Source organism: Balaenoptera acutorostrata, chromosome 9 (genome assembly GCF_949987535.1).
Source record: "Balaenoptera acutorostrata chromosome 9, mBalAcu1.1, whole genome shotgun sequence".
Taxonomy (NCBI): domain Eukaryota; kingdom Metazoa; phylum Chordata; class Mammalia; order Artiodactyla; family Balaenopteridae; genus Balaenoptera; species Balaenoptera acutorostrata.
Window position 1 is genome coordinate 16,082,177 of NC_080072.1, and position 23,438 is coordinate 16,105,614.

The following is a 23,438-nucleotide window of genomic DNA, read 5'->3' on the forward strand; positions in this document are numbered from 1 at the left end:
AACTCCATTCGATCATCTGCAAGAGCCTAAGCTGTGACAGTGCTAGTGAGAGTGTCTGAAAATTAGGAGGGGCTGTACAAATGGAAGCCATATATGAAGGGGAAAGGAGGGTTCCCAGGATGAACTGGCTTTCCCCTCACTCCAACTACCACCACAAGGCCATCTCCCTGGCAACAAACCATACACCCAAACCCAACCTACTCCTTGAATCTGTAATGAGATGAGGGCCCACCAGCTGTGACAACCTTGGCGCCACCTTGGATCAGAATGGGTCTTGGAGCAGGAACAGGACAGATCCCAGGCCAGCAAGATAGCAGTAGCTGAACCCACCCCACACAAGGCCCAGGAAGCCATGCTGTGCCTGGTCCCTTGTGTACAAGCAGAAAGAACACTGGCCTAGACGTTCAGAGATGTTCTGCCACTGACTGCATGATCTGTTCTGTTCTGCCACTGACTGCATGATCTTGAGTAAGACCCAGCCCTGCTCTGGGCCTCGGTTTAGCACTGTAGCGTGAAGATCAGAACAGAGCAGTGGTTCTCAACACCAGCGGCGCATCAGAATCACTCTGGAGAGCTTTAAAAATTACCAATGTCCTGGGCTCAGCCCCAGCCTGATTAAGTCAGAATTGCTGGGGTGCTAGATGTCCACTCAGTTAGTACAGATGATGAATCCCCTTCTTTGCGGTTACAGTAAAGCCTTGTCCCGGCCAAAGCTTCAGTGCAGAAAGGCCTGACCCAGACTGCACTCAAACACACTCTCCTTTGCTTGCCTAGAGCCAGACCAGAGCTACAGGCCAGGGGTCTGGGCCATGCAGCCCATCTGACGACCTGCCGGACACCTGGTCCCCACTTCCCACTTCTGAGTCTTTGCTCACCATGTCCTCAAATGAAATCCCAGCCCCTTTGAAGGCCCAGCTCAAAGGCCCTCCCCACCCCTGCTTTCATCTGAGCCCTCCCAGCGTATTGTCCGTGCCTCCATCAGACAGCCTTATTAGAAAAAGCAATTTCCACGGCGGAAGGTGTGAGTCCTGGGAGGGCCAGGGGGGCAGGGCTGGGCCCATCCATCTAGGGCGCCCAGTACAGGCTCTGACTCGCCGCAGGTGCTCAGGAATGGGTGGTGGGTTGCATGTGCTAAGCTGACCTGCACCCAGTGGTCGGGGAGAAGAAGAGGGCAGAGGTGGCCATCCACCTTCCTGGAGCCACTTTCAGGGCACGGCTGACCTGATGATGTGAAAGGGGGCTGGGGAGTGGGTGCCTGTCCCCACAGCGCAAGGCTGGGGCCCGCCTGTCCCTCGGTGCCTCTGCTTCTGCACCTGTTAAATGACGATGAGGACAGTGGCCCCGACAAATAAGAGGGTGAATCCTTAAGTGCCCCGGAGAGTGCAAGCTGCAGCCCACACATCAGCGGGCAGTGGGGCGCCAGGGAAGGGGACTGGAGAGCTCACCACAGCCTCCCCACCTCAAACCAATTTCTCCTCATTTGCTTGGCACGTCTCAGGGTTTAAATCCAGCAATCTCCCTCTTAGGGAGGCCCTGACTGCCCTCCCTCCAAGCACAATCCCTCCTCGACCCCCCAGCCCCACGGGGCACAGAACTGCACAAACACCGACAGTGGGCCTGATCCACGGCGCGGTTCTGCCCCTGGGTCCAGCCCTCCGAGGCCTCCCTTCCCTCCCAACCCAGCTCCTAACCCCCGTCACAGCTCCTGAATCCCAAAGAGAGGCCACCAAGGAGACAATGAGGCAAGCCCGACCTCCCACACTGCTGGCTGACCCCACCAGGCACGGCCCCCCAGCACACCACACAGGCCAGCAGCACAGAACCCAAAGGAGCGCCCTCGGTCCCGAGCTCAGCTCGGCCGCCTCTGGGTGACCTTGGACCAGTCTCCTGCTCTCTCTGGCTGGCCGTGAAGGATCCTTCTGGCGCAAACTTCTGTCCCAAGCAATGGACAAAACCAGTCTAGCAATCGAAAACTGAGCTAGAGACTGTGCCCTTTTCTCTGGGGGCCTTTTAAACAATGGCTGGGGGCTGCCCTGGGATGATTCCTGCACCCCTCCAGCCGGAGTCTGCCTGTGAGAGGTGTCAGAGTCCTGTGGCGGGGACACCCGCCCCCCATATGGGAATGCTGCCAGGAGCCTGGGGCCTAGGGCCTCCAGAAACACTGACAAGTGTGTCCCCGTAAATGACTGGTCTGGCCACAGGCCTCCTCCAGAGCCCCCTGAGGGAAGCCTGGGGAAGCTGGAGGGTTGGTCCCCCAGAGCTAGACACATCCCTGCAAAGAGCGGTCCGGGGCCTTCAGGGACCTCTACCACTGGAGACCCTAAAGGCCCAACATGCTCCCTTGGCCTCCTTTCCAGCGTTCGGGCAAGGCTCCCGGGAAATCAGCAGAGAGCAGAACTCACCTCATCCAGTTGGCTTTAGTCTCATCTGACCCATCGATGGACTTGTAGCGGTTGTTCTTGTCCACAATCTGGAAGACAGAGAGAGAGTCTAGAATGGGCATCCTCGAGGGGGCTCTCGTGTCCCTGGACTCCTCTCCAGACCAGGGCCCAGGGACACCACACAGAACCTTCCCGTGCCCTCCCACTACAATGCCCCCACTGCTGCAGGACTGACCTCCCCACCCGAGCTGGGGCAGGAATCCCATCTCCCTCCTCTATCTTGATAGAATACCCAGCAACATGGCCAACAAGTGGCACTTCCAATAGCATCATGTTGCACCAACAGTTAAATTCAGTCCTTCCTCTCTCTCTATGGTTTCCGTGGGAGACGGAGGCTGGCACGGGGTGACTAGGCATACGTGATTTCAGAGGGCTTCTCCTCTCCCCAGTCTCTAAATGTTCAAGAGCCTCAGGGTTTGCGATGGGCCCCTTCATCTTCTATAAAATTGTCTTTATTTCATCATCTCTTTCGAATCAGAGTTCAGCTGGATATGGAATTCTAGACAGATGAAGTTTATTTTCTTTCAACAAATAAAGACTGCCAAAAAGGCTGCCATAGGCACTTAAGCAACCTACTGTTAGTCTAGTGTTGTTCTTTCATGGATAATCTGTCTATAGTAAATTTTAAGACTTCCCCTGTATTCTTGATTTTCTGCAGTTTCACTATGTGGTTTTGAAATGGAGATTTACTTTTTAAAATTCTCCTCATTACTGGTCGAGCACATTACTTGATAAGGACTTATTTCAATTCTGGGAAATTCTGAGCTATTGTGTTTTCGAGTACAGCTTCTCAGTCATTTTCTCCAGTCTCTTCCTGCAGAATTTCTATTAAACATATATGGTAGGAGCCCAATCTATTCTCCATGTCTTACAACTACCCTTTCATAATTTTCCCTCTTTATCTTTCTGGCTGATGCTCTCAGAAAATTTCTCAGAACTCTCTTCCAATTCACTCATTCTCTCTTTGACTTTGTCTGGTCCAGAGTTTATCTGTCTACTGAGGTTTTTCCTTTCTTTCTGGCCTTCCTTTTTATTTTATTTTTTCCTTCCATTTTAAATGACTCTTAATGCAATGAATATTTTTCATTCCTAGGGTCTTCAATTGGTTCTTTTCCATACCCATTTTTTCTTATTCTGCCTCTTTTTTGTTTCATAATGTTGTGTTCCTTCTTTTTCTAACAGCTTTATTGAAGTATAATTAACATATAATATACCATTTGATAAATTTTGACAAATGTATTTATCACAATCATGGTAACAAACATATCCATCACCCCTAAGAACTTCATTATGGCCCCTGTAATCCCTCCCTCCTGCTTCTCTCCACATCTCCCTTTCCCAGTCCACAGGCAACTAGTAAGCTACTTTCTGTCACCATAAATTACTTTGCAGTTTTCAAGACTTTATACAAGTAGAATCAAATGGAAGGCATGTCTGCCTTCTTTCACTCAGCACAATTATTTTGAGATTTGTTCCTACTGATGTGTGTATCAGAGTTTATTTCTCTGTATTGGTGAGTAGTATTCCACTGTTTGGCTATGCCACTATTTTTTTTTTTTTTTTAATCTCCTTATTGATGGACATTTGGGTTGTGTCTAGTTTTTGCCCATTACAAATAAAGCTGCTAAGAGACATCACTAATAAATCTTTGTATAGACACATATGCTTTAATTTCTCTTGGGCAAATACTGAGTAGTGGAATTGCTGGGACACATGGTAAGAATACGTCTAACTTTTAAGAAACTGCTAGACTGTTTTCCAAAGTGGTTGCACCATTTTACATGCCCACCGGTTGTGTGTGGGATTTCCAGTTGACTCACATCCTTGCCAATACTTGGTATGAACAGGCTTTTTCATTTTAGCCATTTTGATAGGTATGAAGCAGTATCTCATTGTGGTTTTAACTTGCATTTCTCTGATGACTAAGGATATTGAGTATCTTTTTGTGCACTCATTTGTCAGCTGCATTGTCTTCTCTGGTGAAGTGTCTATTCAAATCTTTTGCCCATTTTTTTAAATAGTGGGGTTTTTTCTTATTGTTGAGTTTTGGGAGTTTTTAAAAAATATATTCTGGATACAAGTCCTTTATCAGGCATATGTCTTACAAATATTTTCTCCTAGTCTATGGCTTGTTTATTCACTCTTTTGGTGGTGTCTTTCTAAGAGCAGAGGTTTTAAATTCAAACAAACAAAAACTCACTGTCTTATTCTTCTTAATGGATGTTATCCTTACTTTATTTCTTTGAAGATCCTAAGGCTGTGAGTGTTAATTATCTATTATCCCTTTCATCCATAGTAACAGAACCCCTGGATTATAACCGAATACCTGGCTACCTGTAATAACAGAATACATTTCTTGGCTTCTCCTCTGGCTAAGTTCTGGCCAATAGAATGTAAGTGGAAGTGTCATGTGTCATCTTCCTGAAAACTTCTTTAAAAGACAGCTGATATATGCACTTCTATTATCCTGCTGCCTGGAATGCAGATGTAATGGCTGGAGCTCTAGCTATCAACTTGGACTATGAGGCTATAATCCAAGCATTGAGACAGTGATTAGCTGGATCAAGCTTGGTTCCTGAGGACTTAATACAGGCTCAGAAGGTATTCATAGAAGAAATCTTAATTCCTGTTTTGCTTGAGCCACTGTTATTTTGAATCTCAGTGACTCACAGTCAAACCTACTCCTGATTCAGATCCTAGTTATTTTAAATTCATTTTCAGAATACGCTACTATCTTTATTTTAATTAGAGTGAATTCATTTGTCATTGTTTTTGAAGGCTGTCTTTGTTAACATTAATTTTCTTCATTAGTTTTGGAGGTTTGGTCCAGAGGCTCATCTTGAGTAGGAGTTTGTCTGCTACCTCTTGCTTTTTCTCATTTGAAGCAGTCAACCTGGCTCCCCTCTCCACCTCACCTGGGGCACTTCTATTTCATAGTACCCTACAGGAGCTAAAACTTGATGGTGAACTCTGCTTGCACTAGACTAGACCCCTACGGGCCTTTGTTTTCAGTTCTGTGATCACTTCATGTTTCTCTCCTTCTCTCCCTCTCTTTCTTTTTTTCTTTTCTTTTTCTTCTCTTTTTTTGGCTGGGGCTCAAAGCGTGAACTCTCAGTCCATCTGAATTGCAAGCCCCCGTGCCCCCTCCACACACATTCTCTTTACCTATACTCTTTCTCTGGACATTCCCATCCATTTCCACACTCTCAATCTGTTCATTACTCACAGATTTTCATCTCAAGCCCCAGGCGTGAATATCTGATTTCCCATGTGACACACCCCCTTGGATGTCTTACTGGCTGCTCAAACTCACCTCAGGCCCCACCCCCAAGCCTGTTCCTCTCATTTTCCCCATCACAGTATTTGAAACCACCATCCACTCAGGTTTCAGAAAGAAAGTCATCCCTACCAAACCCCAGTGAATTGTACACTTTAAATGAATGAACTGTACAGTATGTGAATTATATCTCCATAAAGCTGCTAAAAAAAAAAAAAGGAAAGTCATCCTTCATGCCTCCCTCTCTTTTTTAAATTTTATTGAAGTATAGTTGATTTACAATGTTGTGTTAGTTTCTGCTGTACAGCAAAGTAATTCAGTTATACATACATATATTCTTTTTCATATTCTTTCCCATTATGGTTTATCACAGGAGACTGAATACAGTTCCCTGTAATATACAGTAGGACCTTGTTGTTTATCCATCCTATATATAATAGTCTACATCTGCTAATCCCAAACTCCCAATCCTTCCCTACCCCACCTCCCCTCCCCCTTGGCAACCACAAGTCTGTTCACTATATCTGTGAGTCTGTTTTTGTTTTGTAGATATGTTCGTTTGTGTTGTTTTTTAGATTCCATAAGTGATATCATACGGTATTTGTCTTTCTCTTTCTGACTTACTTTGCTTAGTATCATAATCTCCATCCCTTTTGCTGCAAATAGCATTATTTCATTCTTTTTTATGGCTGAGTAATATTCCATTGTGTACATGTACCACATCTTCTCTATCCATTCATCTGTCGATGAACATTTAGGTTGCTTCCATGTCTTGGCTACTGCAAATAGTGTTGCTATGAACTAAGGGGTCATGCCCCCCTCTCTTGATCCCCACATATCTAATCCCTCAGCAAGTCCTCCAAACCAAATTTCAGAACTGCTCCTGTCTCCACTGCTTCCTGCCATCATCAGCTCTCCTCCAGACAACTACAAGAGGTCCCTACTAACCTCCCTGATGCCATTCTTAACTCTCTACTGATTCTCCTCAAAGCAGCCAGAGGAATCTATTAATGTAAATTAGATCATGTCACCCACCAGCTCAAGAAGGCATACACTGTACTTATAATAAAATTCATACTTAGGTTCACTGCCTTCAAGGCTTGTACGACCTGATCCCTTCCTACCTCTCTACTTCTCTCAGGCCTCTGTCTCCCCCTTCACTTTTCTGCAGCCACAATGCTGTAAGAGTGAGACTTCACACTGCCTGCCACCTCTTTTCCCCACTCTTAAAACAATGATATTCATGAAATATTTCAAGCATTCAGAAATTATAAAGAGTAATGTAACTGACCACCTTGTACCCATCAGTGAGAGCCAACAAAAATGATCACCAGCCATTTCTGTCCCAGACCTCTGTTTCCTCTTCCTTCAGGAAAATACATAGATGTTGTCGAAGACCATCTCTGCCTCCAATTCATTCTCTTTCCCACCCTCCCTCCATCCTGAAGCTGGAAGGGAACCTTCTCAATTTTACTATACAAGGATTTCTTCTAAAAACAACGTACAGAACCATTTTGCATGTTTGTACAGTTCACAGAAATGGCACCCAAGTGAATGTATTATCACTTTGGCAACTTTTTCTAAGTTTTGCATGGCTGGTCCCTTCTTATCTTTTGGGTCCCGGTTTCTGTCACTTCCTCAGAAGAAGTTTTTCTTGACCTGAACTTCAGGTAGGTTCTCCCCTTCCACACCCTGACCTCCACATGCCTCTCTCAGTATTATCTCTATAACACTGTCCTGTTGCTTCCTTTTAGAGACCCAATTGCAGGTTTTGTCTGCTTGCCAATGTGGTAATTGACTGCCTTCTCTTTAGACCATAAGCTGGTGACGGCCAAGTTCATGGCTATCTGCTCATGACGGTGGCCTGGCCCCGGTTCCTGACACGGGGCACGGCACACGGTAGAATACTGGTTGAATGAATGAAGGATTGGATGAAGAGCCAAATTATATACTGTTAATACTTGAGTAAAAAAAGGAAATGAGTGGCGTGCTGGAGCTGGCTTGTACTGGCTAACGAGAGCTGACTGTGAAATTTTCCAGAATCTCATGAACCAGTTGTGAAACACAGCCATCATTAAAAATTAAATTATAGGGCTTCCCTGGTGGCGCAGTGGTTGAGAATCTGCCTGCCAATGCAGGGGACACGGGTTCGAGCCCTGGTCTGGGAAGATCCCACATGCCGCGGAGCAACTAGGCCCGTGAGCCACAACTACTGAGCCTGCACGTCTGGAGCCTGTGCTCCACAACAAGAGAGGCCACGACAGTGAGAGGCCCACGCACCGCGATGAAGAGTGGCCCCCACTCGCTGCAACTAGAGAAAGCCCTTGCACGGAAACGAAGACCCAACACAGCCAAAAATAAATAAATAAATAAATAAATAAATAAATAAATAAATAAATAAATAAAAAACCAAAAAACCACCAGCTTAAAAATAATGATAATAAAAAATAAATTAATTAAAAAAAATTAAATTATATAAACTTACAATTCAATACATTCTATTTTTACAAAGGTAATATATACCCAAAGTTTGCTAATTATTTTACTATATTTTACAATATCAATGTTCTCGAGGGCATTGGCATCTACCGTATCTGTACGGTAGAAATACTATAGAATAACTGTCATGATATATCTCTTCCCAGCTACTCATTTAACGCCTTCATGTTGGCAGCTTGAAACCAGCCATGGTGGGAGCCTTGACATCAAGAAACTTGGCACATGTATCCTGCAGCACAACCATCAGCAAGCAGCAGGTTGCTAAGTATTTGCCAGCACATCACTCCGTATGTTTGTATGTGCACAGACAGTCTGGGAGATGCATTTCAAACTCTCCCCTCTGGTTACCTCTAGAGGGGAGGGCAGAGGGAAGGAGGATGAAGATTTTCCTTGTTTGTCTAGCTACAAGACTATACTGTCTCCGTGGCTTAAAACTCTCAGACAAAGAGAGAAAACATGCAGCTCAGGCTTCCCCTCCCCTGGCAATCTCCCCAGATGACACCCCAGTCTACAGGGACCTTCCCCTGGAATCTCATGGAACCCTGTACTTTATCATAATACTAATCACCCTTCATTATCATCTTCTGATTGCTCCTTTCTCTCTGCGGGGGAAAAGAGAAGCATGTGTACGTCCCGCAGCCAGTAGCAAGAGCACCTAGTGGGTAGTGAGAGTCATGGAGCCCGAGGAATCGGCCAGAGTCTCAGCGTCACCACTGACAAGCTGAGTGGCCTTGGGCAAGTGACTTCTCTGGTCAGGCTTCAGTTTCCTCTCCTGTAAAAAGGGGTAAAAACCAGCCTTGCAGCGCTGCCATAATGACTCATTTGGAGGCACTCCATAAGAGGTCGCTATTAGCACTGTGATCGTAATGGTGATTATTAAAGGGACCAAATGTTCGTTATGATTAATTCTGGGTGGTGGGGGTCAACAGTAGTTGTCATCAGACTTTCTGCAGCTTCAGCTGGGCCGAGAGGCCTGAGTGGGAGCCGTGAGGGACACGGGAGCTGCCTAAGGTCTCTGTTGCTGGCTTCAGATCCCCCTAAGATCTCCAGGTTTGCTGAGGGATGTTTCTTGGCTTATCTTTCCTGTCAGTCAGGATTTTCTCCAATCAAGCATTCATTCATTCAGCAAATATCACCAAGGGAGCAGCTACAGTGACAGACTCGGGGGATAAAACGGTGATCTGGGAAGACAATGTCTTTGCTCTCACAAAACTCAGTCCAGGGGATTCAGAAGAGAGGCCACTGTGCTGTCCCGTGGTCAGTAGTGTGGTGGGGAGTTCTGTGGAACACGGGAGCGCAGAGCTGGAGCCCTGTACCTGGTGGTCAGTGGAGGACTTTCTTGGAGGGCGTGGAATCCAAGCTGCAGTCTTGGAGAAGAAGAGGGAGAGGGGGTTCTAGGTGGAGGAAGCAGGGGCGCGCAGGATCACAGAGGGTATTTAGAGCACATCACATGTTACTGATGAGCCCTGCCATCGGAGTAGACAGCAGGCTGTGGGCCTCAAGTCCTGCAACTGAGATGGCCCACGAAGGGCCGGTCAGGGCCAGATGCTCGGGACCAAGCCCAAGAATACTGGTTTCGCAGCATCCTCCTTTGCCTCATCCTTCAAGGTCGATTCCTTGGCCCTTCTGAACCCAGCACTTCCTGGACCAGCCCAGACTCTGAACGTTGTGATGTGAGAAGGACTTTGATAACCTGGGCCTGACCAGAGAAGGACAACCTGCATGGTAAGAGGGTCCCTTAGACTGGAGAAGAAGAAGCTAGAGAAAGCAGATCCATCATCAAATGTGGGAAGGACCACAACGTGGGGGAGGGCAGGCAAAACCAGGACCACTTAGAGGGACACAGGCCCGAACTCGGCGCGAGGAATATGCATGCAGAACAGTCCTAAGATACATGTTCTAACATGCAGAACCGTCCTGCAATGGAACAAGCAGCCTTGTGAGGTGGTGAGTTTCTTGTTACTGGGAGTATTTAAGCAGTAGCAGGATGACTCGCTATCAGGGAAGCGGAAGAAAGAATTTCCCCACTGAGTGGAAGTCTGTCCTAAATGACATATAAAATTCTGTCTAAGAATTTTATGATTCTATGTGGACAGATCCTCAGAAAATAATATAAAAAACATAAGGTTTGGCTCCCTGGGTCAAGCATGGGTCCATGTGGACTTGAACACTATTTCTGACCATGGTAATAATTAACAAAGACATTAATAATAAAACATCACCCGCTGCCGTTGATGGAGCAATTTTACTGTGCCAAGTACTCTGATCTCATGAATTCTCACAACTCTATGGAGGTAGCTACAACTATTATCCCCATTTTACAGACTAGGAAACTGAGGTTCAGACCCAGTAGGCAACTTGTCTGAGGCCACAAAGGAAATGTGTGGGGCAGCCGGAGTTTACACTCTGCAGGTACAGCCCTCGCTCTTAAGCACTCTGCAGAGTGATGGATGTCACCTCAGGCTCCCCCAAATGACCTCATCAGAATCAACCAGGATCATGTCCTGGGGCCCTCTCCGGCGGACTTCCAGCTTTGCTGCTGGTTTGAGCAAATCATTATCTTTCGCATACCGATGCGAAGATCGCTATTTTAACAGGGAGGAACATTCTGCTTTGCGGCAGAACATCTGCCACAATCGAGGATTCACTGTTGGACTCCTCTAAATGGTGTCATAACCAGGTGCTGCCAAGATTGGATTTTTAAAAACCTGATTTGCCTGCAACTTTCCAGGAACCCACTGAATCCATAAAACGTTCTGATTTTCAGCTCTGCAACTCCTCTTGGAGCAAAGACGTTACAAAACTGATTTGTGAAGCCACTGACAGTTGACAAAGCTCTTTCACATGTCTCAGATGCTCCTCCCAGAAGCCCAGGAGGCAGGTGGCATCACCTCAGTCCCCAGCCACTTCCCAGGCTGGCAAACTGAAACGCAGAGAGATAAGGAGGCCGGCCTGAACTCGAACTTGAACTCTGGCCCCTGCTATGCCCAGAAACACGGAATGAAGAACAATTAAATTGGAAGGGGGCCTCTGAGATTATTCAGGCCCTGGGTTCCTAACTTGGTGTCCATGGATGGACTTCGGCCAGGAGAATGGGGGGACAGTCCTTTAAAATGTGCACAGCATTTTATGAATATATATGATTATAACCCCCTAGGTATATGAGTATATGAGTATAACCCCCTAGGTATATGAGTATATGAGTATATGAGTATAAGCCCCTAGGTATATGAGTATATGAGTATATAAGTATAACCCCCTAGGTATATGAGTATATGAGTATGTAAGTATAACCCCCTAGGTATATGAGTATATGAGGATATGAGTATAACCCCCTAGGTATATGAGTATATGAGGATATGAGTATAACCCTCTAGGTGACTCAAGAAGGCTCAAGAACCATGATCTAACCCATCCCCACACCTCTCGCACCACCATTTAACGGATAATGGAATTAGTACAGTCAGCGCTATGTATCTGCGGGTTCCACACCCACGGATTCAACCAACCAAGGATCAAAACTATTTTTAAAACTTTTTCCCAGAAGTTCCAAAAAGCAAAATTTAAATTTGCCACACACCACAAACTATTTACATGGCATTTACAACAATTTACATAGCATTTACATTGTATTAGGTATTATAAGTATTCTAGAGATGATTTAAAATACACAGGAGGATACGTGTAGGTCATACGCAAACACTGCACCATTTTATAGAAGGGACTTGAGCATCCATGGATTTGGGTATCCATGGAGGTCCCTGGAACCAATCCCCGCCGATTCTGAGGAACAACTGTACGTACTTCCTTTCATTATTCTATTTATCAAATTTCCAAAAGGTCCTGGAGACCTGGTAAATGAGGCATGTTTACATACAATCCCAAATTCCACATCCAGGTTTTACAACTGTAATTTCACTCATCACCCCCAGCCTGTCCTGAAAGCCACGTGACGCTAACTGGAGGTAATAAAGCTGCGAAGTGCTCATCACCTGTTACACGCCAGGCATGCAACAAGCATGAATACTAGCAACTCGTGGGGTATGTTCCATTAGATTGTGCATCCCCATTTGATGGGTAAGAAAACTAGAGCTCAGAGAGGACGGTGACTAGCCCCAAAACATGCTTCTTTCAAGTGGAAGGAATGTGAGTCCAGAGCCCTGTCACCGACGCAGACAGCTCTTCCTTTCCCAAGTCCCTCTGCTCTGCCTGGAAAAGGCACCCAGCTTTGGAACCAGCCACAGAAACGACCACCCTCTACCCTGAACACCCTCAGCCTCACTCTCCTTGGTAGTAAATCTGGCTGTTGGTGAAACTGATGAAATGAGCCCTTGGACCAGGACTTGAGGAGCAGGGTCAGGAAACTGGCCTGAATCCTGTCTCTTCACTATGCCTGACATGAGGGTCTTGGGGCAAGGGTGGGGGAGACAGCCAGGAGAACGTGCCCATCTGGGGGGCAGCAAAAATGCAAATAAGAATGGGCATGCGGTCAGAGAGAAATTAGCTGGCAACAAACTTTATACATCATGCTACAGATCTGAAAGGTCTTCCTGGTTAACAAGGCAGAGGGAGGTGGTGACAGGGCAGGTGTGAAACTCACCCCGTGGGGTTATTCAGAACACAACCTGCACACCCATCATGGGCAACTCTCCCTAATAACCAGTGAAATGGACAAGAGACAGAAAAAAGCAGAGGAAAAAACCCAAAGGCCCGCAAGGAGATATCACTTCACACCTACTAGGATGGTTAGAATCAAAAAGGCAGGTAACAGTAAATGTTGGAAATCAGAAAAGAGAAATCAGAGCCCTCATATACTGTTGGTGGGAATGTAAAATGGTCCAGTTACTCCGGAAGCAGTCTGGCAGCTCCTCAAACGATTAAACATAGAGTTACCATATGACCCAACAGTTCCATTCTGAAGCACAGACACAAGAGATGGGAAAACATATGTCTACACAGAAACTTGTATACAAGTGTTTACAGTAGCATTATTCATAATAGCCAAAAGGTGGAAACAACCTAACTGTCCGCGCAAGAATGCACGGATAAACAAAATGTGGTATATCCACACAGTAGAATATTATCCGGCCATAAAAAGGAATGATACCTGTCACAACGCAGATGCACCTTGAAAACATTAAGCTACGTGAGAGAAGCTGGTCACAGAAGACCACATAGTATATGATTGATTTCGTTCACATGAAAAGTCCAGAATCGGGAAATCGACAGAGACAAAGAGTAGAGTAGTGGATGCCCAGGGCTGGAAGGGGAAGAAGAAGGGAAGAGGCGGGTAACAGCTAAAGGATGGAGTTTCTTCTTGAGGTGATGAAAATGTTCTAAAACTGACTGTGGTGGTGGCTGCACATATCCGGGAATATACTAAAGACCACTGAATTACACACTTTAAATGGGTGAATTGTATGGTACATGACTTCCATCTCAATAAAGCAGTTAAAAATATCTGCCAAATCTTCATCAGCAGCAATCAGACAAGGAAAAGGAAACAGCCTCATATCACTGGCTTGAAAAGCCTTCCCCAGAGAAAGGGGCGTGTCGGTGGCAGTGGGAAGACCGACAGATGTCACGTGGGCATCTAGACAGTCACATTCGGGGTTGGAGATGAGGAGCTCAAGCTTTGGTTCGAAGATCTGGTTCCACACTGCATGGCCTCGGACAAGTAACCTGGCCCTTTAAGCCCCAGTTTCCCAATCTGTAAAAGGGGGATAATAATACCTATCGCATAGAACGGTTGTGAGGATACAAGAATTAAGACACACAAATCCTTTAGTGCCCAACAAACAACAGCAACTGTTGTTGCTATTATTATAATGCTTGCCCACGAAACCTAACTAGCATTTGCTGAGGACCCACTGGGGTTTAAGTGGTGCTGCATTTGGCTCTGGGGGTATAAATCAGATAAGACTTCTCCTGGAGGAATTTCCAAACACCAGGAAACCCCTAAACCCCTATTATTAAAGCCAGAAAGTTCACTAGAGATTAGTGTTTCTCAAAGTCGGGTCTTTGGATATGTTCTCAAGATCCAAAAGTTCTCTCTAAGAATGTTTAATTCAATGTTTTCATTAAAAAAAAAAATCAATACATGGGAATCCCCATGAGATTTCTGCCCCACAAGAGTATTGTGCTTGTGGAAACTCCCTGGTGGTCCAGTGGTTAAAACTCCACGCTTCCACTGCAGGGGGCCTGGGTTAGATCCCTGATCTGGTAACGAAGATCCCGCAATCCCTATAGCCCAGCCAAAAAAAAAAAATTAAAAAAGAGTATTGTGGGGCTTCCCTGGTGGCGCAGTGGTTGAGAATCTGCCTGCTAATGCAGGGGACACGGGTTCGAGCCCTGGTCTGGGAAGATCCCACATGCCACGGAGCAGCTGGGCCCGTGAGCCACAACTACTGAGCCTGCGCGTCTGGAGCCTGTGCCCCGCAACGGGAGGGGCCGCGATAGTGAAAGGCCCGCACACCGCGATGAAGAGTGGCCCCCACTTGCCGCAACTAGAGAAAGTCCTCGCACGAACCGAAGACCCAACACAGCCAAAAATAAATAAATAAATAAATAAAGTAGCTATACAATAAAAAAAAAAAAAAAAAAAAAAGAGTATTGTGCTTGTGACTGAGTTGGCACCCATGGTAGACTGAATTCTTGGCCCAGCTCTCGCCCCTCCCTATCACCCTGGCCCTGTGACTACACACTAGACTCTGTCTTACAGGTGGCCCATACTTCTTCACTCCTTGACCTTGGGTTCAGCCACGTGACTTATTTGGCCAATGGGGTGTTAACACGCATGATGCAGACACAGGCTTGAAACGTGCTTGTGAGGGTGGGCTTGCCTCCGGGATGAGAAGAGCTTCCCCAGGGAGCCTCTGCCTCTTCAGTCTGGGCCCAGAACAGACACACTTGGAGCAGACTTGGCCCTCGGTGAGAAGCCAAGCTCACCCTGCGGCTGGAGGCTGAGCAGCCCAGCCAAGCCCAACTCAATCAGCCCAACCGCAGGCAACCAGTGGACACACCAGAATCAATGAGCATCTGCAATTAACCAGCAGATACCCAAGCAAGGCTAAATGACTGTTGTTCTATACGCCAGGGGTCAACAAACCAGGGCCTGCAGGCTTAATCCAGCACCCCCCCAGTTGTTTCGTACAGCCCACCAGCTAAGAATGGTTTGTACATTTCTAAATGGTTGAAAATAAATCAAAAGAAGACTATTTCATCATGTGAAAATTACGCAGAATTCAAATTTCAGTCTCCATAAACAAAGTCTTACTAGAACACACACACGTCCGGCTGCTCTCACACTGCATTGGCAGGACTGAGTAGTGTGACAGACACTGTACGGGCCACAAAGCCTAAAATACTTACTGTCTGGCCCCTTACACAAAAAGTTTACAGAGCTCCATTCAATTCCACTGCTTGTTACCTCGTAACAGCTGACTGTACAACACCAATTATTACTACTTGCCATGAGCCAATGAGAAAAGAACAGATACAAAGTTTAGTATGTAAATGATGCATTCTGGCAAAGACTAAGAAACATGGTGGCAGTTGCATTAATGGAAGATTTCCCAGTGTTTTAAATAGAGACAAACAAAGCAAAGTGTCACATGGCACACAAAAGCACAGGCATGCCAAATGCGGAAGAAGCTGTGTCTAAGTAGTCACTATAGTATTCGCCCCATAAACAGCACGTTAGTTTCAGTAAAACATTATCCAACACAGGACACTGATTTTGTTCATTTGAATTATGTTGGTTTGTGTAGTTCTGTTCATTTTATATTTGTAAGTCTGTCTCGGTTTTACAGTTGTTTAAAAGCTATAAGAAATGTGTTTATCTAGTTTTTTATGTTTAAACCTTTTAAAGTAACTTTAGAATAAAATTAATGTAACACTGGGACCCCATAAACAATAAAAGTCAGACACCTGACCAAAGTGTACATGAAAAGATGTTCAACATCACCAGTCATCAGGGAAATGCAAATTAAAACCACAATGAGATACCACTTCACACCTGTCAGAAGGGCTTTCACCAAAAAGACAAGAAATAACAAGTGTTGACGAGGATGTGGAGAAAAGGGAACCCTTGAGCACTGTTTTGGGAATGTAAATTGGTGCAGCCACTATGGAAACCAGTATGGAGGCTCCTTAAAAAATTAAAAATAGAACTGCCATATGATCCACTAATTCCACTTCTGGGTATTTAACCGATGGAAACTTAACACAAAAAGATATCTGCACCCCCGTGTTCACTGCAGCATTATTTATAACAGCCAAGAAATGGAAATAACCTAAGTGCCCATCAACGGATGAATGGATAAAGAATATGTGGATAGATATACAAGGGAATATTTTTCAGCCATAAAAAGGAAGGAAATCCTGCCATGTGCAATGGCATGGATGGGCCTTGAAGGCATTGTGCTAAGACAAATAAGTGAGATCAAGACTAATGCTGTATGATCTCACTTATATGTGGAATCTAAAACAACAAACAAACAAACAAACCCTGAACTCATAGATACAGAAAACAGATGGATGATTGCCAGAGGCGGGAGGTGGGGTGTTGTCAAAATGCCGGAAGGTGGTCAAAATAAATTAGTCCTGGGTATGTAATGTACAGCATGGTAACTATAGTAACATATATACATATATTTTAAAAAGTGGCCTCAATATAACAAAAGTGAGAAACACAACTGCAGTGGAAGTGCTGAGGAGACAAGGAGTGTTGACGGTCAAGTGAGAAGCTGGCTTATAGTGAAAATTCAGAAGAGTTCAGAATAGTTTTTCATGCTTTATTTTTGTTCTATATAATAGACTTTGAGAATTACAGACTCAGTTCCAGCCCAAACTAGTTCACTAGCGTATTATATTTGGGGTTGGGGGGGATATCTTTGGTTTGGTTCATGATTCAGTAACCAAACTACCAGCATTTATAAAAGTTATACAAGCCAAGCCATTTAATGCTTCTGATATTAAGAGGAATCTTAGGGTTGATATTAAGAGGAATCTTAGGTTGATATCTTTGGTTTGGTTCATGATTCAGTAACCAAACTACCAGCATTTATAAAAGTTATACAAGCCAAGCCATTTAATGCTTCTGATATTAAGAGGAATCTTAGGGTTGAGGTACATATTTTTATTCCTGGAAAAGCTGATATTGAATCAATAGTGTTTTAAGATCCATAACATCTTAGAACATGAGACAAGCAGCTTTTTTCTAGCATCATCTTCCCCTTTTCCTTCTAAGCACACCCTGTACCTCTGCTATACCCCATTACCATTCCCCACCTCAACTTACACATGTGTCCCTGGGCCTTTGTACATGCTATGCCCACTGCTTGTGATTGCGTGTTCCCTCATTTCCTGACTCTGTTGGCCACTCACTTCAATGCATCCCTCAAAACCTAGTTCAGGCTTAGAAGCAAGGACACCCCAGGAGCAATGCACACACCTAGTGCCCAGAGATTTGAATTCTAAATACCATTTCTCACTAAAACAAATTAGAGCTCCTAAGAGAGATGGCTAGAACATCTTCTTTGGGACTTCCCTGGTGGTCCAGTGGTTAAGGCTCTGAGCTTCCACTGCAGCAGGCACGGGTTCGATCTCTGGTCAGGGAACTAAAGATCCTGCATGCCGCGTGGCATGGCAAAAAAAAAAAAAAAAACTTCTTTGCACAGAAAGTAAGGAAGTACTAAAAGAAGGACAAGAAGCCAGTCTGAACGGGCTCCTGTTGGCCAAATCTAGGGCAATTTAAAGCTCAAAATGAATAATGATGGGAACGGACTAGAACACACTGAAGAAAAAAAAGAATCCTTGAGTCCATACTGATACTAAAAATAACTTTAAGGAATGGGGTGGGGGAGAAAGTTGAGCACTTTTTTTTTTTAACAGAAGAATGTCAAGTCATAAGTGTAGAAGGAATGGTTAAAAATCATTTTGAACCACGAAAAATAATTGATACAGGCAAGAATCATCAATAGTTGCTAAAAGCACTGGGTTAAAGAGAAGACAAACGGACATCACGTGTTCCTGCTATCTGCAGTGCGGAAGACAAAACATCCTCTGTGCCAAAAAATCTATAATCTGAACCTATCATGAGGAAACAATCAGACAAATCTAAACTGTGGAACGTTCTGCAAACAACTGTCCTGAACTCTTCCAAAGCAGCGATATCGTGAAAGAGAAAACACAATGCAGGGAAACTGTTCTAGAATAAAGGAGGCTAATGAGACATGACAAGTAAATGCAATGTGTGATGCTTGAGTGGGTCCTGAATGGAGGGAAAACTACCAAGGCCGTTACGCAAGGCAACTGGAAAATCTGAATATGGATTGTAGTTGAGACAGTACTATATCCATGGTTAAATTTCCTGAATATAATAATTATATTGTGATTATATAGGACAGGGGTCAGCAAACTACTGCCGGCAGGTCAAATCCAGCTCCTCATCTATTTTTATACAGCCTGTGAGCTAAGCGTGGTTTTGCTTGTTTTTTTTTTAATAATTGAAAAGATTTTTTTCGTATAATTTCATTTGTTTGATTTTCAAAACTTGTGAAACTCAAATTTCATTTGAACTTATATGAAATTCACATGTCAGTGCTTACAAATAAAGTTTTATTGGAACCCAGCCACGCTCATTCATTCATGTGCTGTCTATGGCTGCTTTCATGGTACAAAGGCAGAGCTGGGTAGCGGTGACAGACACTGCCTGGCCCATGAAGCCTGATGTCTGGAACTACGTCTCAAACAGTTCAGAAAAACCAATCGAAAAAGAATGTGTGTGTGCGTGTGTGTGCACGCGCGTGCGTGCGCGTGCCTGTAGGTAGATATAGAGAGAGAGACTGAAGCAATTGTTATAAAATGTTAGCAGCGGGCGAATCTAGATGCAGGGTGTGTGGCTGTTGATCATACTCTTCTTATATTTTTGTAGAGTTTGAAATTTTCAGAATAAAGAGTTAATAGAAATTAACAAATAAGCATGAAACGCACTTGCTCAGACTCTCACACACACACAGAAGCCCAAGCTGTTTCAAATGGGCCTTCTTTCCTTCCTGGACCAGCCCGTTGTTCTTCCCCTCTCTGAGCCCCACCCAAGCCCCTGCTCCCGCTGACATCTTGCACTGTTGCAACTGTCTGCTCACACTTCATCTATCCCAGCTACTCGGGATTTCTCAGACTCTGTTCTGGAGGGCGTCATGAGCTTTTGCACATCCAATTTCAAGTTTTAAAATAAATCTCCATTTTTACGATGGAAGCTGAAATGGAAAACACTGAAACCCCATTTCACATCAGCTTCTCCCCAGAACAGTAGGAGTCTGGCAGGCAGAGAGTCTGGCTGACTGCGGGGGAGCAATCCCACCACACAGTGTCCTCTTTATAAGGAGGCCTGGGAAAACTCCCATCCAGTCTCTACCCAGAAAAGGAGACCTCCTCGGGAGCTACCTGGGACTTCTCGAGTTATGGCCAGAAAGCACCGGTAGCTAAGCAGGCTTGCCTTTCCCCAGTGGCTGCCGGATTTGGACCTTCTATAGCTAAAAGTGCACACACAGGTCATTATGGTATGCATTTTTAGCCTCATTCCTGGCTCCATTTAGGGTCTCCACCCTTGTTTTTCTTTCTTCTCTCTCTCTCAGTTTTAATATGCTATCATGTTATATTTGATATATGCTGCTAGGCTGCCCTAAATCCCTTCTGGAACGAGACTGGGTCTCAGTGAAAAACTGAAACAGAAACCCTGTGCTGGCCTCCTCTTTCTCTGCCTCTTTACCAAACCATATGGCTGCCTGGCGCTCCCCAAGCATCTCATGCCTGCAGCATCGTCTCTGGCCTGCAGTGCCTGAGGGCAGCCTGGCAACCTTGGCAATGACTTATGGGGTCTATGATTTCCAGTGAGATGAGTAAGCAGAGGAAGGGGAATTTCTTTTCTAAACAGTCAGAAGTGAGAGCAAAACTCCTTCCAAGGAGGCCAGGCCATGAAGGAGAGATGCAAAGTGGAAATGGCCATTTGGTTCATCTAAACCCGGGCCCTGTCCCTGCAGCACACTGTACACAGTGGGACCAGCTTTCTTCCAGGTTGATGGGAGATGGAGAGGGACCTTGTACTGGGCAGGAAGGATGAGTGGAACAGAGTCAACCAAGGCCAGGAGGTAGGCATAGGCCCAACAAGTAAGGGAGGTGAAGAGGACCAGGAGGCCGAATGAGAAGGTGGGTTCTGGAGGCAGACTGCCCAGGTTTGAACCCCAGCTCAGCTACTCACTAGCTGTTTAGCTTTGTGCAGAATGACTCATCCTCTCTGGGCCTCAGTTTTCTCAGCTGTGCGATGGATAGAACAATACCTGCTTCACAGGGGCATCGCTAGGATCAAATGAGATCATCCCGTGAAGTGCTGAGTACAGACCCAGACACGTAGTAGGCACTCAATAAACATTAACGGCTATGCTTATCCTTATAGCACCACCATTGTTTCTGCTGGAGGAGACTCTACATACTGAGTTGTGGAAGGAAATGTGTTGTGCTGGACGGAGGCCAGAGCTTTGGAAGGCAGGCAGAAGGTCAAGAACAGACAAGTATAGCTTTGGGACAGGATTTGACAGATGAATGCAGTTTATTTAGGATGTGGAGTTTCCGGATCCTGGTCCAAAGTCAGGGCCGTGGTTCAGCCCACCTTTCCCCCTCTCACACCATTCAGCCAACCCATCGTCTGAGCAGGCAGAGCTGTTCCTCATTCCTGCTTTGCCCCAGGTGAGGCCCCAACTGAGGACAGACACACAGACACACACACACACACACACAGGCTTCAACGCCTCTCACTTCTCTGCATCACAAAGGTCAAAGCCTCCACGTGGTCCTGCGACCTCCAGCCATACTGTCCCTGCAAACATGCGCATGCCGCAGCTCAGAGGCCCGTGGAAAGAAACTCCAAGGAAGCAACATTGCTGCCTCTGGCCCGGCCCCTGAACAACAGGCCAGGACCAGATGGAGCTGGTCTATGACCACACTGCAAACTCCAGAGCTTCCTATTATCCCTTTTCTCCGGACCCGGACCCATGCCAGACCACGAACCTGGGGAAGCTACCTGCTTTAGAGACTCCAAGCTTTCCCGGCTGGGCTGTCCCAAGGGGTAGACTCTGGTGGGAAAGAAGGGGATCCTACTAGCCCTTCCCTGGGCATGACACTAAATTTTCTCCCCTGGGATTTTCCCGCAGGCTGAGAAGGCATCAGCCTCCTCTGCTGAACTCCTACCCATCCTTCAAAACCCATCCCCCATTTGCCCAGCCAAAACCAACTCCCCTTCTCCCTACCCCTACAACCTACTGCAGCACCACAATCACCAGCAACACTCTGGGCTGGGAATAGGCCTCCTCCCTTCCCATCTACCTCAGTCCCCCCTCCCTGTGGCTGAACCAAAGGCTCTATAAAAACAGAGGGCAAACTTCATGTATTTGTGTTACCTCCAGAACTTCCTGCTCAGTGCCCAGTGCATGGGAGTTGCTCTGTGTCTGTGAGGATAGATTGAATTTGGACACATAACCACATTCACTGCTCCCCCTCCTTAGGCATGTCTCCCCACGATGGAACTCCTTAAAGCCCCAGGCATCACGGAGGGATGCTGTCTTTGAAGGAACCCAAGGTCTGCCAGGTACTAGCTATGGGAGTTGGGGCTGCTTGCTTGACCTCTTCAGTCCCGGGTTCCCTTATCTGAACGAGAAGGGCAGCCACCTCCACCTGCGGGACTGTTTTGTGGGAGAATGTGGTATACACCTGGCATATAATAATTGCTCAATGAGCAGCCAGACTTTGAAAACAAGCCGATCACACTTGCTGGCTCCCCCTCCTCACCTCCCACTCACATCTCCATCCACAGCAATGTGGCTTCCACCCGTGAAGCTGCCCCTCCCAAGGACACCAAGACCTGTGTGCCAATGGGCTCTCGATCCTCAAGCTTCTCGCCCTCTGCAGCACTGACCCCACTGCTCAACCCTTCCCAGGGCTTCAGCTGCATACATTTATATGCTTGGTTTTCCCTCCATACCCAGGCATCTGCCCTCGGCTGCAGACCCACACACACCGACGTGCCTCGGGACAGCGCCACCTGGGCATCTCGAGGGCACCTCCATCTCTACCCTACCCAACCTGAACTCGCCTTCTCCTCAGTCTCAGGCTACCTCTCTCCATCTCTCTGCACATTTTAGCAGATGTCCCCCCAAACACATAAGCCCACTGGATTAGTGTCCTACTACTGCTATAACAAACGGCCACAAACACAGTGGCTTAAAACAACACAAATTTATTGTCTTCCTTTTCTGGAAGTAAGGATTCCTAAAATCAAGGTGTTGGCAGGGCTGAGTTTTTTTCAGGTGGCTTGAGGGAAGAATCCGTTTCCTGGCCTTTTGTAGACTCTGCATGCCTTGGCTCCTGGCTCCTTCTCCATCTTCAAGGCCAGCAGCATAGGGTCTTCCAATCTTTTCTTTCTGACTCTAACTCTCCTGCCTCCCTCTTATAAAGATGCTTGTAACTGCATTGGTCCCACCCTGATAAGCCAAGATAATTTCTCCATCTCAAGATCCTCAACTTGATCACATGTGCAAAGTTCCTTTTACCATATAAGATAACACATTCACAAGTTCCAGGGATCTGGACATGGCCATCTTTGGAGAGCCATTGTTTGGCCTACTATAGTTACCTCCCTTCACCTGCTCCAAATCTCTAGGATATCCCTCCAGGGACAGAAAAAATGTTGGCCCACCTCCTTTCTACAGCCAGTGTCTCCATGTGAACCATCTTAGGTAATATAAAAGCTTACCCATCACGCCTTATCTCTAGTGTATATTCAATCATTTCTTCAGCTGGACTCCCTCCATTGGGTTTTTTAAGGAAGTTAATGTCTCATTAACAAACTCCCTTGACCCCAGTCTTCCCTCAGCCATCACCCTTCCTCTCTCCTCCACTTATTTCTAATCAAACTTCTGAGAAGTGACTATACCAGTCACCTCCATTCTAATGAGGTTCCCATCTCATTACTCTTCTGCAGGATTTCTCAGCCCTGGTACTGTTGACAACTGAGGCCAGATCATTCTTTGTTGTAGGAGGCTGTCCTATGTATTATAAACGGTTTACCAGCATCCCTGGCCTCTTACTTCTAGATGCCAGTAGCATATCTCCATCTTCAGTGGTGATGGCAAAAAAAAAAAATCTCCAGACATTTCCAACTACCC

At 45.9% G+C, this 23,438-nt stretch overlaps 1 protein-coding gene across 3 annotated transcripts in view; it reads right to left on the bottom strand.

Moving 5' to 3' along the window:
• The window catches only part of PRDM11 (PR/SET domain 11), an 81,914-nt gene that overhangs the window by 20,338 nt on the left and 38,138 nt on the right, over positions 1-23,438 (bottom strand). For all 3 annotated transcript variants that reach the window (XM_057553891.1, XM_057553890.1, XM_057553892.1), the window contains exon 5: positions 2,403-2,470. In XM_057553891.1, the coding sequence (XP_057409874.1) occupies positions 2,403-2,470 (68 nt within the window). The remainder of the gene's footprint in view (positions 1-2,402; positions 2,471-23,438) is intronic.